At 35.5% G+C, this 15,089-nt stretch overlaps 2 protein-coding genes across 5 annotated transcripts; both read left to right on the top strand.

Moving 5' to 3' along the window:
* Positions 1 to 925: 925 nt before the first annotated feature.
* Positions 926 to 8,419, top strand: LOC122277201. Of its 4 annotated transcripts, XM_043087120.1 has the most exons (16): positions 937 to 1,262; positions 1,468 to 1,476; positions 1,694 to 2,132; positions 2,354 to 2,447; positions 2,737 to 2,923; positions 3,206 to 3,464; positions 3,876 to 4,091; positions 4,174 to 4,260; positions 4,338 to 4,472; positions 4,936 to 5,049; positions 5,185 to 5,432; positions 5,564 to 5,644; positions 6,353 to 6,584; positions 7,326 to 7,424; positions 7,525 to 7,710; positions 7,900 to 8,419. In XM_043087120.1, exons 3-16 carry the CDS (start codon positions 1,782 to 1,784, stop codon positions 7,996 to 7,998), a joined length of 2,388 nt encoding a protein of 795 aa, XP_042943054.1. In that variant the 5' UTR covers positions 937 to 1,262; positions 1,468 to 1,476; positions 1,694 to 1,781; the 3' UTR covers positions 7,999 to 8,419. The 4 variants fall into 4 exon arrangements, with proteins under 4 accessions (XP_042943056.1, XP_042943055.1, XP_042943054.1 ...); XM_043087119.1 differs by lacking the exon at positions 1,468 to 1,476 and having other exon boundaries at positions 938 to 1,262; XM_043087121.1 differs by lacking the exons at positions 1,468 to 1,476; positions 7,900 to 8,419 and having other exon boundaries at positions 928 to 1,262; positions 7,494 to 7,694.
* Positions 8,420 to 10,084: 1,665 nt separating this feature from the next.
* LOC122277167 (adenylosuccinate synthetase 2, chloroplastic) lies at positions 10,085 to 13,202 on the top strand. The gene is made up of 4 exons (XM_043087061.1): positions 10,085 to 10,653; positions 11,043 to 11,735; positions 12,009 to 12,320; positions 12,723 to 13,202. The coding sequence occupies exons 1-4, from the start codon at positions 10,345 to 10,347 to the stop codon at positions 12,891 to 12,893; spliced, it is 1,485 nt and encodes a 494-aa protein (XP_042942995.1). The 5' UTR covers positions 10,085 to 10,344; the 3' UTR covers positions 12,894 to 13,202.
* Positions 13,203 to 15,089: the final 1,887 nt, after the last annotated feature.

Here is a 15,089-nt window from a genome sequence, read left to right as displayed (position 1 = left end):
AGAGAAAAAAATAATCTCTGAAAATGTGTGTGTGCGTGTGTGAGAGAGAGAGAGAATAATAAAATATATATTTGCTTAGTATACAGTAAATACCGAATTTTCTTTTTACTTTCCATTTAATGTAGGTGAAAGTTAAAAATTTTAGATATAGATAATCCGATAGGACTAGATTTTTTCTTTAATAATTAAAAAGTGGGATAACTTTTAGATATGGATAAGTCGGTGAAGATAACTAATAATTTTTTATTAAAAAATAAAATATTAATAAACGCTTGCAAAAGTTTGGATAGTTTAAGTTCTTCATCGTAACATGGAAAAACAAGTATCAACCCACAATAATCTTTATATATATATATAAAGTTGTAATATAAATAACGTTATAATTTTATTTTTTTATTTTAAGAGGAGAGAGATGAGGATGCCAACAAGCCGACGGTGGTATTACTAATATTATTTTAGTCTCTATTTTGACAATATTTATTTATTTATGGATGCATTAATATATCAGAACTCAGAAGACGGTTGACTATTCATTTCGGTGATATAGTTCCATGAGTATTATCAATTCTCAAAAATTAAATATTGAATAATTTTATTTAAAAATCTTTACCCCATGCATTATTTTTAAAAATTAATTATTTGTCAGACCTTTGAAAGAAAAACTTCATGGATACAATCCTACAGATATTTCTATTTATTTTTTTTATATATAAAGGGGTGGGAGTTCGAATTACTTTCTACTCGGAAAACCGGATTATACGTGATTAGGCTGTTAGGCTCTTGGTCAATCTTACAGATATTGATATAATTTTTTTTTTTTTTTTTTCAAATTGCTATCATAATTGTGAGTTAATTATTGAAAGAAAATGTTACATACGTTATTTAATTTTTGCGTATAGCCGGGGTTGGCAACAGTAAGATGCAAGGGGAAAGGGCAACAACAGTCATTTTAACTGAAAGGTTCTGCAGTTATTTTTTGTACCGTTGGTTCAATATTTTCAGCTAGAACCTTGACGGCTTTTGCATCGACCCTTCTATCCCTATACCATTCTCAGATGCCGTTTTTCCCAATTTTAAATATTTTGCTTCGATTATTTTAATCTGGGTGAGAACTCAGAGCACGTTCAAGTCAACTGGGGATCTCTCTCTCTCTCTCACTATTTCATCGATTTCTTTTCCAAATTCGTGGGTTTCTCTTGCCTCGAATCTTCTGGTTCACGTTTTGGATCCTCCAATTTCGGAATTCTTCATGTGACAAAAAGGTTAGTAAATTCTCCCTGTTACCAGAAGTCAGTCAAAGTCAATCTCTTGCGTTGGTTTTTTGGTTCAATTATCATGTTTTATTGGTTTTCTTTATTTATTCCTCGCTGCTAATCGATCATTTTCAGTTCCTCCTTTGGAAATATACTCACGTCTAACGTCTTGGTTTGAAATTTCTTCATACATTGACGTGCTGCAAAATTAAAGATTATCAAGGTGTGACTGTAGCTCATCTCTAGTGTGAATCAATCTATTTCATGACCTGGGGTAGTGGGTTTGGTCACTCACCTTATGTAGAGATTGGGTTTGATGTGAAGCATCAACATCTTAACGATTATCTAGCATTCAATATTTGGCAGAAAGGTAGATTTGTGGGTGACTGTGTATGTGCATATTTTTGTTTGTCTAAGGGCAAATTAATTTCTTTTTTCAGGTGCTTTTACAGGGATTAAAGTGAAGAAGAAGGATCGCTTTGTGTAAAATCTGAACAGATAAATCTGGCTGGGTTTATCCCGGAATAGATGTTTATGGATATGTTCTCTGTTCAGAAGTGGAAATGCTCATGGTCTTTGATAGCAGCAATTGCTTCTATTGTGGCGTTACTTTCAATAGTTCATCTATTCCTGTTTCCCTTGGGGCCTTCTTTTGATTACTTCAAGCAAGCTCAGAATGCCTGTGTCCCAGTTCATGGATCGTCCGAGGCAACAACCAGCCATGTTAGGGAAGATCTACAGCCCAAAGCTGATTTAGATCAAAGGTTTCCAGCTGACTTGCACATGGAGGTTGTCTACCGTGGTGCCCCATGGAAGGCTGAGATTGGACAGTGGCTTTCTGGTTGTGATTCAGTTACCAAAGAAGTCAGCATTGCTGAGGTGATTGTAAATGTTTTTCTGTAAGAGTGTAAGAGTGCGTTGCTGTTTTTTGTGTTGAAGTGCCAACTTTGTATGCAATACTTACTCCATAAAATGGCCATCTGTAGGTTGTGCGTGTGAGTGTTTATGCAGCCATTTTAAGATTTATAGGCTTAAGGGTGACACCACTTGACTTCCACTTTGGAAGAATGTTGCTTCATGACTAATTATTCTGTTATCAGATAATAGGTGGCAGTAACTGTGAAAAAGACTGTAGTGGTCATGGGGTCTGTAATCGTGAATTCGGACAATGCCGGTGCTTTCATGGATATAGTGGTCAGTATCAATTTTTCCCTTCTTTCACTCTATTAATTCGATTATAAATTGATGGAGAAACAGCAAATAGATGAGTGTTATTCCAATTTATTATCTTCATAGTCAGAAAGTATATTTTGGTGGACTTTTATTGATATAATTTGTGAACTGTCATAATGATATCCAGTTGAATAACTCGCTTTGTCTAGTATCTGCGTTTTCATATTCAATTTAACCCCGAATCAAAATTAATGTTCCTATGCGATCAATCATATTGTTATCGGCTGCATAATATCTGCTGCTTTGACAGGAGATGAATGCTCCAAAAGACAACAGTTGAAATGCAACTACCCACAATCACCAGAACAACCATATGGGCGATGGGTTGTCTCAATATGCCCTACTTACTGTGACACTACACGAGCAATGTGCTTCTGCGGAGAAGGCTCAAAATACCCAAATCGTCCAGTGCCTGAGGCCTGTGGCTTTAACATAAAGTAAGTGTAGTCAAATTCCTAAGCTAGGCTTTTTGTTAGAGTATTTCATTAGTTTGGGGCATGAGATGAGACATCTCATCTCATCATTACAATTTTCTCAAATTCCCATACAAAATATAATAAACAATTCAACTTTTTCAAATCTCAATTTAACTTTTTCAAATCCCAAAATGATAATAATATTAAAACATAATATTTTAAACTTTCATCTAAAACCAAAAATTCTCATCTCACTCCCCAAACCTAACCAAGTGGCTTACAATTTCCTAACATCTGTTTCAGCTTACCTTCTGAACCTGGTGCTCCCAAACTGACTGATTGGACGAAAGCTGACCTTGATAATATTTTTACAACCAATGGTAGCAAACCAGGATGGTGTAATGTGGACCCATCTGAAGCATATGCTAACAAGGTGCAATTCAAAGAGGAATGTGACTGCAAATACGATGGTCTCTGGGGGCGATTCTGTGAAGTTCCGGTTCTATGTACTTGTATTAATCAATGCTCTGGACATGGGCATTGCCGTGGTGGATTTTGTCAAGTAATGGTTTCATTTATTTTCTGTTTCTAATTTCATCAATCTTTGGTGTCTAATATGCTTCAGAGATAATAAAGCTTGGCAAAAATGCTTTTAAGTGAACCATGTTTTTGCATATATATAGGCTGAAGTAGTGAACAAAATGATAAGTTGGTCAGGTGTTATTCATGATAGTCCTGATTTCTATACATTTTGCGAGCTGTCTGCATGTTCATAAACTATCCAAAAATAACATATGCAACAAAAAGTTATATAATTCGATTTTCATTTAAATTTAATAAATGTCCACTGTTTATGTATGACCATGTCAGTTCTCATATTTGAGTTAGCTCATATTACCATTGTTGCTGTGTGCTTTGCTTTTCTCTGGTATGTCACTATCGCCTAAGATAAATCTACTACTGTATATCTCAGTGCGACAATGGATGGTATGGAATAGATTGCAGCATTCCATCTGTTGTATCTTCTATCAGAGAGTGGCCTCAATGGCTTCGACCAGCTCAGTTTAATGTTCCTGATCATGCACACCTCACAGTGAAGATTGTCAATCTCAATGCCCTGGTGAAAAAGAAAAGGCCCCTTATTTATGTTTATGACTTGCCCCCAAGTTTCAACAGCCTTCTTCTTGAGGTCAGGATGAACTGTAAAAAGTAATTTCTTGATCAATGCCAGCATCAAGCTTTTCACTTTTTTGATTTGTTCGATGTTGTAGGGTCGCCATTTTAAGTTGGAGTGTGTAAACAGAATATATGATGACAAGAATGCAACATTGTGGACAGATCAGCTGTATGGTGCCCAGGTATATTTAAACCTAGATTGACATTTGACTCTAGTCAACTTATAACATTAACAAATCCTATAATTATTTCTATGCAGATGGCACTGTATGAAAGCATCTTAGCCAGTCCACATAGAACATTGAATGGTGAAGAAGCAGATTTTTTCTTTGTTCCTGTGCTTGATGCATGCATAATAACTCGTGCTGATGATGCTCCTCACTTGAGCATGGAGGTACACTTATGTGGCTGTTGCATGTGTTGCAGACACTCATATCTTCGTTTTCTCTTTATTTTTACATTCATGTGACTCTGATTCTCTCTCTCTCTATGTGAGCATGTGTGCGTGTGTGTACATTCCTGCATTTTGCACATGCATTGTGTTTTGATAGACCTTTTGACACAAATATTTGTCCGTGATGGACAATACATACTTTCCAACCCTGGTATTTTTCTGCTTTCAAAATGAATTTTGACACTGCCTGATGCTTGTAAACAGTAATGTGATCAAAGCATAAGATTAGGAATTTTATTTTACTTCATTTTTACCTGCTAGAAACATCATTTGATACTTAAACAAGAAAGGTAAGTTGTATGAGTGCGTATGTATGAGATTCCACATTCAATTTGCATCCCTTGGTTTTGTTTGCTTGCATGCATGATTCCCATTGTTATGCAAATATGACTGAATTTTTCAGGAGCATAAGGGCTTGAGGAGTTCTCTCACTCTGGAATTTTATAAGAATGCCTACGATCATATTGTCGAGAAATATCCTTACTGGAATCGCTCATCGGGAAGAGACCATATTTGGGTATGCTATAAATACAGAAATCATGTATTGCTAGTGTGAAGAAAACTAAAGAAAGTGAATGCATTTGTACCTTGCCTGTGATAGAGTATTATACAGTGTGTACACTAATGAAGTCACTTTTATATCTGATGGCAGTTCTTTTCCTGGGATGAAGGTGCTTGCTATGCCCCTAAGGAGATATGGAGTAGCATGATGTTGGTCCACTGGGGTAACACAAACTCAAAGCATAACCATTCAACAACAGCCTATTGGGCTGATAACTGGGATCGCATTCCTTCCAGCCGAAGAGGCAACCACCCATGCTTCGAACCTGAGAAAGATCTTGTGCTGCCTGCTTGGAAACGTCCTGATGGTATTGCATTAAGCTCAAAATTTTGGGCGAGGTACACATTTCAATGAATGCGTAGTCTCATCTTTCTTGCCTCATTTGTTTGGCTTGATTTCACAATGCAGAACTACTTCAAAGTTTCCATACATGAAAGTTAAAATGAGCACTTCAATGATTTGTTTTCAGGCCCCGAGATAAGCGAAAGACACTGTTCTATTTCAATGGAAATCTAGGACCAGCTTACCTAAATGGAAGGCCGGAAGCTTCGTAAGTTTACTGATGACCTGTTTTGAATGTTTTCAAATGGCAAAACAAATGGCAGTTGTTTTTCCATTTGTTTTTTCCGTTCCATTTTGTTCTCTCCACAACCACCCCCCCCCAACAAAAAAAAAAAAAAAGAAAAAGAACTTGCATCATTGTTTACGAGTTTCTATGGTTTCCAACCCTACCGGCCTTCTTGTCTTTGATGCTTGTACTGGGGGAATTGTAGCATAAACCACTATATCTATCCTACTTCTCACTTTCTTTTCCAGCCTACCAACTCTTGCAGGTTGTTATGTGGTTCGTGCCATATGCAGACAGGCATTGAGGTTTCGGTGGTCACTCGTGTAATTTCGAGTTGAAAATCTACCGTGATTTGATCTTCTTGTAGGGTTCTAAACAGTGAGATTGAAATTACAATGCCCAATTCATTAAAAACAAAATTGATGCCCAGAGACTGCCCTGCCTTTCTTGGCTGGTTCAATTCAATTGGAATTTATGTTTTCCTGAATAAGGAGTGCAACCAATCTCTCTCTACCCCCAGTCACTTTCTGCTCCATCTTCAATAAGCATGCTTTGAGTGGTACATATGGTCATTGTCTTCAGCTGGTTGAATTTCTAGTTCTGATAACAGTTTTGGGTATTAGAGAGAGACTGGTCATTGCTTTGAGTGGTATTTGGAAGATAACAAATAGTCTGGTGGTATATATGCAGGTATAGTATGGGTATTAGACAAAAAATAGCAGAAGAGTTTGGATCAAGCCCTAACAAGGAAGGCAAGCTTGGGAAACAGCATGCAGAAGATGTAATTGTAATGCCACTACGTTCTGAAAATTATCACGAGGATCTAGCCAGCTCTGTTTTCTGTGGGGTATTTCCTGGAGATGGTTGGAGCGGTCGAATGGAAGATAGTATTCTGCAAGGATGCATTCCTGTGGTCATTCAGGTATTGTAGTTCTGTACCCTGTTTCTCCACCAATTCAGAAGTCATGTAACATCTAAACTCCTAATAATGGGTTTGTTCTAGTTTGTCACTGATTACCAGAGCCAGTTTCTTCTAGGAAACCAGCTTAAAGATTGCTGCTCTAAATCTGGCTAGTGAGTTGATTGCACAAGTACTCCAGAGCTGATTATAGCTTTTAAGATTATTATTCACAGAGCACACTCATTACAGTCTTTGCACATCAAAGCTTTGGAGAACCCAGGATTGGCTTAAAATGAGGCCACAATTCAGCCACTTTTGTATTGCAACCTTGAGGTGCACCCTGGGTAAAGACCAATGATATAGTGATGATTGTGACCACTTCCTTGTGGAATAAAAGCTCTACATCCAGGACTGATCAACACCCGTGGACCTAATTGGACTTGGTTTCAATATTTTAAAATTCTTAGTAAGACAGTATTGTTTATGGCATCACTGTAAGAAGGTGGATCTGAAAAGGTTTGATCACTTGTCTGCCCCAATATTTTACTTGTTGCACGTTGCTCTCCCAATCCAAGTCTTGTGCAACTGCAGCTACTAGACTGTCCCGTGTTGCCTAAAACTATCATGTCGTAGTCCTCTTGTTATTTGAATATGATTTCACAAAAGAATTTTGTAGTTTGAGTTCTTGAAAGCTCAAACCAAATTATAGAATATGGGGTAGTTGGCCTTGGTGAAATAGTATTTATTTGCTTTTACATGTAGGATGGGATTTTCCTGCCATACGAGAATGTGCTCAACTATGAAAGCTTTGCTGTTCGGATACACGAAGATGAAATTCCAAATTTGATAAAGATTCTCCGGGTAATGTCTTTTTAGCATTAAGATATGAGATTGAGATCAAGAAACGTTAAGATGGAAGTTGCTTATTAGGTTGACTGGTGGGTTCCTCTGCTTCCTCTAGGGATTCAACGAGACAGAAATAGAATATAAGCTGGCCAATGTACGGAAAATCTGGCAGAGGTTCTTATATCGTGATTCTATTATGCTTGAAGCCGAGAGGCAAAAAAATGCTTTTGGCTATGTTGAGGACTGGGCAGTTGATTTCTTGCAATTAATTGAAGACGATGTCTTTGCCACATTTATACAGGTATGCTACATCCAATGACAGATACATAGATCATTTTTATGTAATTTAGGACATTTGGAAACTGAGTTTTAAAAAATGATCAGATTACTTTCTAGTCAAGCATAAGTGTAAGCAGGTGTACACGTGTATCTTTGTGTGTTTGCCTGTCTCTATACGAATCTGCTGACCTATTGTTCTTGTCTTAAAAAGGCTTTGCATTACAAGTTACATAATGACCCCTGGAGACGACATGTACATCTAGAAAAAGAGTTTGGGTTACCTAGAGAATGTTTGATAGGAACCAACTGAGAGACTGCTGCTGCTAAAGGGCTCACAAGTTGAAAGGATGAAGACATGACCATTCTCATTGGCAGTTCAGATTCATAAAAAGTATCTCAAAGCCTGTACAGACGGTAGCAGCCAGTTAAAAGAGTGCCTGAACCATTTCTCCGATTGGTATTTCATTCAGAAATCAATTTTCTAACAAGAGTTGGACACATACAGAATTTCTTATTCTTCCAGCATACATGTGGGATACATATTTGCATCTTGTTCCGGCTCATTATATTCAGGAAAGTATTAATAAGAAAATTCAATAAAATCTTTGCTCATTTCTTGTTTACATGAAAATATGTGGAAGCAAATTGTGAAAGAACAAATGATAGAGAATAATATGTCTATTTTGATGTTTGTGATAATAATATGGCAAAATTATCTGTCTGCTCCTCAAGTTTCTCTATCCCTTCTGGATTTTTTTTTACTGGAATTTTCTATCAAAGAACACGTGGGAATTTTAGAGGTTACTCGAGAACACATTAGTCCTGCATGATGAGAGACACAAATTTTCCCTATTTTACATATATGTGGATCAAGTAGCACTGTTACATTACTTGTGAGGAAACAAATTAGCACTTTTTATTACATGAAGGAGTGAGGAATGCTGTGTATTCTATTTAATGGGATCGCAAGGGCTCAGAGGTTAAAAGAGCATGGTTGAACAAATAATAAAGAAATGAATAAACCAAAGCACCACTTGAAAGATAGCGACCACAAACTCATGTGGTGGATACTATCAGCAAGACTGCAAGAGGAATAAGAACCCATTATCCAAATTGTTTCCGGAAAATCTCACAAGACTCAGTGCAAAGAAGAGTAGTACAACTACAGTTTATGTTACCAAGTAAGAAAACTAGGTGATATTCAATAACAGGGCAGAGATTTTCACATCAACTATTATAAAAAAATAAGCAGTTGAGAGTGAGGTCGTGGGTTTTAACCCCTTAACCGGAGGAGTTCTCTCTTTATTAAAATCAAAAATTAAAAATTTCATATACAATCACTTTTACGTATTTTTTATGTACTCTATTAATGTGATTAGCTGCGTTACTTTTTTTTTAAAAATAAAATAACTATTTTGACCAATCACACTAATAAAGTGTATAAAGAATATGCAAAAGTAATTATATATAACTGAACTCATAAAAAATAGAGGTAGAGGTGTATTGATCCGGTGGAATTAGAAATGTGAAACTTATTTTTGGATAGGTTGGAGAGAAGCGCAAGGGAATGGTTACTTTGAGAGAAAGAGACCTTCAAATTTTCATATAAGGTAAAATATTAGGTAAAAATTCCTTGATGAGTTCTTATTGCAAAACACAAGGCTCATTCTATGGATAACCCATATGCTAAATATGAAGATTATTTCCCTTGATAAACTTTTTGACTTGGCCTCCACACTCTTGCCATAGATGAAAATTACCTAGTCTAGAAAATCTTATTCCCTAAATTAAGCTAATTAAATTATTGTTATACCTTATAACTACAAATGTCTCATTAGAGATATCATATAAAAAGTATTAAAAATCAGATAAATGTATGTCTTTAATATGTTACCATGAGATTGTGCAAGTGTTCTTTGGCAAATAAAAAATTAAAATTATTATAAAAATATTTGTATTTTAAACTTTTATTATAACTGTTTTAGATACTAATAAATAACAGAGCGGTGTAGCTGAAGATGTTTCCCGATAAGGTCATTTGGCCTTTACTTATTTATTTATATTATTAAACATTTAAAAAAAATCACAACATCATTAAAAAAATATTTTCTTAATCATTAAAAAATCTTACATCGGAAACCTTCCTCGGGACAACATTTCCCTAAATAACATGTATATACATCAAATTGTAAATTGCAAAACTTAATAGATACATACAGATAATTTTAAGAATCCAGCCAAAATATTATTTATTTATTAAGTAACGTTATTCATCATTTAATTTTTTTATCATCTTCTAATTATTTTATAATATGATATTAAATAATTAGATATTATTTATTATATTTTGTTTATAAATTTATCATCTCGGCTGCAAAAGGATCATTATACATGAAACTTGAACCAGTCAATCACCCAGACTCAAAGTTCCCTCTGCAGTCTCCCATGTTCCCAACTGCTGCCGTTTACCCAGATTCACTGCATCAACGTGAAAGCAACGCAATTCCACTATATACCCCTGGTCACTTCACCCGCAGGTGACCGAATCCCCACTCCCTCCGAAACCCTCTCACATATTTTCGCTCCCACTTCCTTCTCTCTCGTGCTCTTACTCGCTTTCTCTTCCTCGCTTGCTTTCCCCCTGTACTCTTTCACCATGAAACTGTCATCACTCGCACTCGACACCAACCCCATCACGGGCCCACGGACGACGTACGTGGGGGTGCACCACAGGCCCATTCCCCCTCGCCGCCGAACTGTAGTCGTATGCTCCTCCGTAAAGCCTGTTCTGGCCTCAGCTTCTCTCGGCGTGGCCGAATCTGACACCGCCGCCCAGGGACATCCAAGTCGGATTGGGTCGCTGAGTCAGGTATCGGGCGTCCTGGGCTCCCAGTGGGGCGACGAAGGCAAAGGCAAGCTCGTCGATATCTTGGCCGAGCACTTCGACATCGTTGCTCGTTGTCAGGTACACATGCTCTTAAAAACAGATGCATATGCATGTGCACATATCTATGCTTTTAGTATGGATTTTTATATTGGGTGTGTGAATAATGGCTGAAACACCCAATTGTTGTTGCTTTATATTAAAAGAAAAAAGACTCCAATTTTATTAATAGTTCTCGAGAAATAGGATGTGCGTGGGGCGTAAAGATTCAAACTTGACCGTTTCCTCATAGCGGAGTCTTTCAGCATAGTTAGGAATCAGAGAGATTCAAGATCCTTTGAGTGGTGGCTAATTAGTTAAATAAGCATGTTTCTAACGAGTTGTAATTGGCTGGACACATTTGGTGGTTGCAGCTATTTTGTAATTGCAATTAATTTTTGCCTGAAACCCGGAACAATTTTTTATGCAAGGGTGGAGCCAATGCAGGACATACTATATACAATGCGGAGGGAAAGAAATTTGCCCTTCACCTGGTTCCATCTGGTATCCTTAATGAGGATACTCTGTGTGTTATCGGGAATGGAGTTGTGGTGCATCTACCGGGACTGTTTCAAGAAATTGATGGCCTAGAATCCAATGGGGTTTCCTGCAAAGGAAGGATACTGGTTTCTGACCGTGCTCATTTGTTATTTGACTTCCATCAAGTGGTGGATGGGCTTAGAGAGTCCGAGCTTGCCAAATCTTTTATTGGCACAACTAAGAGAGGCATTGGGCCATGTTACTCAAGCAAGGTTATTCGGAATGGCATTAGAGTAAATGACCTGAGGCACATGGATACTTTTCCTGAAAAGCTGGATCTTTTATTGTCAGATGCAGCTTCAAGATTCCAAGGTTTTAACTATGGACCAGAAATGCTTAGGGAAGAAGTTGAAAGATACAAGAGGTTTGCCCATAGATTGGAGCCCTTCATTGCTGATACCGTGCATGTCATGAATGAATCCATCTCAGAGAAGAAGAAGATTTTGGTTGAAGGTGGACAGGCGACCATGCTAGATGTTGACTTTGGAACTTATCCTTTTGTTACTTCTTCTAGCCCATCTGCTGGTGGGATTTGCACCGGTCTTGGCATTGCTCCAAGAGTAATAGGTGATCTAATTGGAGTGGTGAGTGGTTAATTTTTTCTCTCCCTACTTGAGATTGTTAAGCTGTGCATCTAGATTTTTTTTTTCTTTTTTTTGGGGGGTGGTGTCTTAAATGTCGAACGCTAGGTTTTTAAAAATATGTGGGTGTTTTCAACTATGGGTTTTCATATGTATCTTGTAGAAAACATCTTATGGTACCACATACTCTTTGTTAAATTTAGCACTGCACTTAAATAAATTAAGAACATTTGACATGGCTAGTTGAGATTCTTAACTTGAGCTTTCCTTGTTTAGGTAAAAGCCTACACTACAAGAGTCGGTTCTGGTCCTTTCCCTACAGAAATATTGGGTCAGGGGGGTGATCTACTCAGGTTTGCTGGTCAGGAGTTTGGCACTACTACAGGTCGTCCTCGTCGTTGTGGTTGGCTTGATATAGTATCGCTGAAATACTGTTGTCAGATCAATGGCTTTTCATCACTAAATCTTACCAAACTGGACGTGTTGTCGGAGCTTCCTGAAATTCAGTTGGGGGTTGCATATAAACACATCGATGGTACACCAATTAAATCATTCCCTGGAGATCTTCATCTTCTTGAGCAAGTGAAGGCAAGTTCCCCAACCTCAGCCCCCTTTCCAAAGTTTAATATTGGGGATATGTTCATTTATTAATAAAATCCGTTAGCTTCCTTTTGGGTACTGCATTAGCAGTGCTTGGATGCTGGTCTTTTACGTCACGTTAGAAGCATGTAAGGGATGCTAGGCCTTGTGAGGGCAGTTATTTTTTTCTTTTTTTTTTTTTCCATCTTACACCAGACCAGGCTACCCTCACCTCCTCAGTAGCCTAAAAGCATTGTTTATGACAAACAAAAAGGGATGGAGCTTTGTATGCTACTTCTCATTGTCCTAACTGATCTTTGATTTCATGACTTGCCTAAAATGATTCACACCCTCTTGATTGATTTAGGATTTCTGTGAATTCTTCTTGATTTATGTGTTCTTTCTGTGTAGGTGGAATATGAGGTATTACCCGGATGGAAGAGTGATATTTCTTCTATCAGAAACTATGCTGACCTTCCATTGGCTGCACGCACGTATGTAGAAAGGATAGAAGAACTTGTTGGTGTACCCATCCATTATATTGGTGTTGGACCTGGACGTGATGCCCTCATAATAAAATAAATTGATAATTGTTACATCTTAGATGCTCGAGAGGATTCTCGTGCTCTTTAAGAGGTAAGAAAGATGCAAGGGAAATTAGATTTGTCTTGGAGAGATGTAAGGCACGTTATATGCGTTTGATGCAACAGTTATGCACCCATCATTCCCTTCAGTGGAAGGGCATTTCCAATCGCTATGTATTGGGTTTAGCAATTTGGAGAATTTCTGGTTCAGTATTTTTCGAGTTTTCACTGTTGATGATGTGCTAAGTTTTTGTCTGATACGTTGGCATCAACCATCAAGTAGTGATTTTACCTCAGTTATTATTTATTTCCTTGCTCAATAACTACTCGTTTCTCTTCCGAGTCACTCGTTTGCTCTTCCCCTCTCTACCCTTTCACTTGATCCTTTTTTCCGTGAGAAAAAAAAATATTTGACCATCTTACAAAATGAACTGGTTTAACTAAACATGTTAGATTTATTTTTATAATAAATAGAATTTTATAATATGATGTTTTATATTAATTCACGATAGTTTGTAAGTTTAACTCTGAAAAAATATAGCCAAAGCCATTTGCATTAGATGACATAAGGTGGTCTCCAAATTGGAAAACCAGGTTCGAATCCCTGCCCCCAAATAAAAAAAGAAAAAAAAATAAAAAAAATCCAAAAAATGTAATAACTCCAAGCCGAACAAGAACCTCCTAAAATAAAACAAGTGAAGCTATAATTAACTGTGGGGGGAATTAACTCTCTGTTCCCTAAAATTATAATTTCTTTTGTAATAATGTTTTGCCTTCAAACTAGTTAGGGGTGACAGTTCTTGTTTTTGAGTTGTGTTCATATTGTATTAAGTCATATATTCGACTAAATAGATCAATCTGAACTTGACTAATTCAGTTAAACATGTCAGACTTTCAAATCTTAATTTAACCTATTTAGATAATAGGTGGTATTGTATCAGCATGTTTTATATGTTTAATAATTAATTAGAAATAGGTCAATATGACACGACTCATTGAACTAACACGTATAACTTATTTGACTTAATTAACATAATTTTATATAAAAGTTAAAATCTATATTCATTAGTAGTCACAATATTTTTAAAAATATAAACTACATACTAACAAGAAATATCAATATTTTTCAAATTTTAACATATAATAAAACTCATATTATAAACTCTACAATTACAAACATAAGTATAGGTTCAGAATTACAATTCCAATAATAAAAACATAAGAATATTAAGAAATACTAATATTTTAACTCAATAGCGATAAATTTATAGTTTTGAAATAAAATCTAAACAAGTCAAAACGGTTAAATGGGTTAACACGTTTATCAATTATGTTTTAACGGATCAACCCGTTTTGATATAAACTCGTTAATATTAAATTTGAACTCACTAATTTCATATCATATTCATATTATATTCACAAGTTTTGTTACATATTGTTACTCATAAAACTAGTCCACTGCCACCAATTCGCTTATCTTTTTAATAAATATTATAATTTATATATAACTAGTAATATCATGTCATGCTATCTATATTTTTTTAATTAGAAAATTATTAACAAATAATAAAAGAAAAGAAATATAGGTTAAACTCATATATTAATCATAATCTCATAAAATATTTGTTTTTGTGTTGGTAGAATATAAATTATGATTGCAAATTATAAGTAGGGGTATAATTGGCCCGATTTGGTTCAATTTTATATATATTTTAGAACCAAATCAATATACACTAGTTTTAAAAATTTAAGAACTGATATCGAACCGATTCATTACCGAAATCGAAACTTCTAATTTTTTCAATTTTAAAAATTATTTATGTTAGTAATAATATGATGTTTATATATACTAAACTATTAGTCTATTTATATTATAGTATAAGTACATTTTTTTATAATAATTAATACATACTAATATAGTATTGAATTTAACTATATTCTATATAAGTTCTAAACTTTTTATATGAGTATATATAATCAAACGTGTAAAAATATATTTACAAAAAAAAATTATAATTTCTTATGCCAAAAATATATTTGTCATTGATATGTATATATATCAAAAGTAAGTTTATATTAATAACTTAATATTAGTGTTTATGTTTAAGATTAAAATTTATATGTTATATTAAAAATTATAAGATTAATTTTATGTTATATAACATGTTATATTAATTTGAATAATAAAATTAGA

This window comes from Carya illinoinensis, chromosome 9 (genome assembly GCF_018687715.1).
Source record: "Carya illinoinensis cultivar Pawnee chromosome 9, C.illinoinensisPawnee_v1, whole genome shotgun sequence".
Taxonomy (NCBI): domain Eukaryota; kingdom Viridiplantae; phylum Streptophyta; class Magnoliopsida; order Fagales; family Juglandaceae; genus Carya; species Carya illinoinensis.
The sequence above is the reverse complement of the archived record's forward strand: the minus strand, read 5'-3'. Positions and strand labels throughout refer to the sequence as shown.

Excerpts from the sequence above, each read along its gene's own strand:
- LOC122277201 (XM_043087120.1), top strand. The coding sequence starts at position 1,782 with ATGTTTATGGATATGTTCTCTGTTCAGAAGTGGAAATGCTCATGGTCT. Across the intron at positions 3,465-3,875 it reads GCCGTGGTGGATTTTGTCAA|TGCGACAATGGATGGTATGG; the intron begins GTAATGGTTTCA and ends TGTATATCTCAG. Across the intron at positions 5,050-5,184 it reads CGGGAAGAGACCATATTTGG|TTCTTTTCCTGGGATGAAGG; the intron begins GTATGCTATAAA and ends ATCTGATGGCAG.
- LOC122277167 (XM_043087061.1), top strand. The coding sequence starts at position 10,345 with ATGAAACTGTCATCACTCGCACTCGACACCAACCCCATCACGGGCCCA. Across the intron at positions 10,654-11,042 it reads ACATCGTTGCTCGTTGTCAG|GGTGGAGCCAATGCAGGACA; the intron begins GTACACATGCTC and ends TTTTTATGCAAG. Across the intron at positions 11,736-12,008 it reads TAGGTGATCTAATTGGAGTG|GTAAAAGCCTACACTACAAG; the intron begins GTGAGTGGTTAA and ends TTCCTTGTTTAG.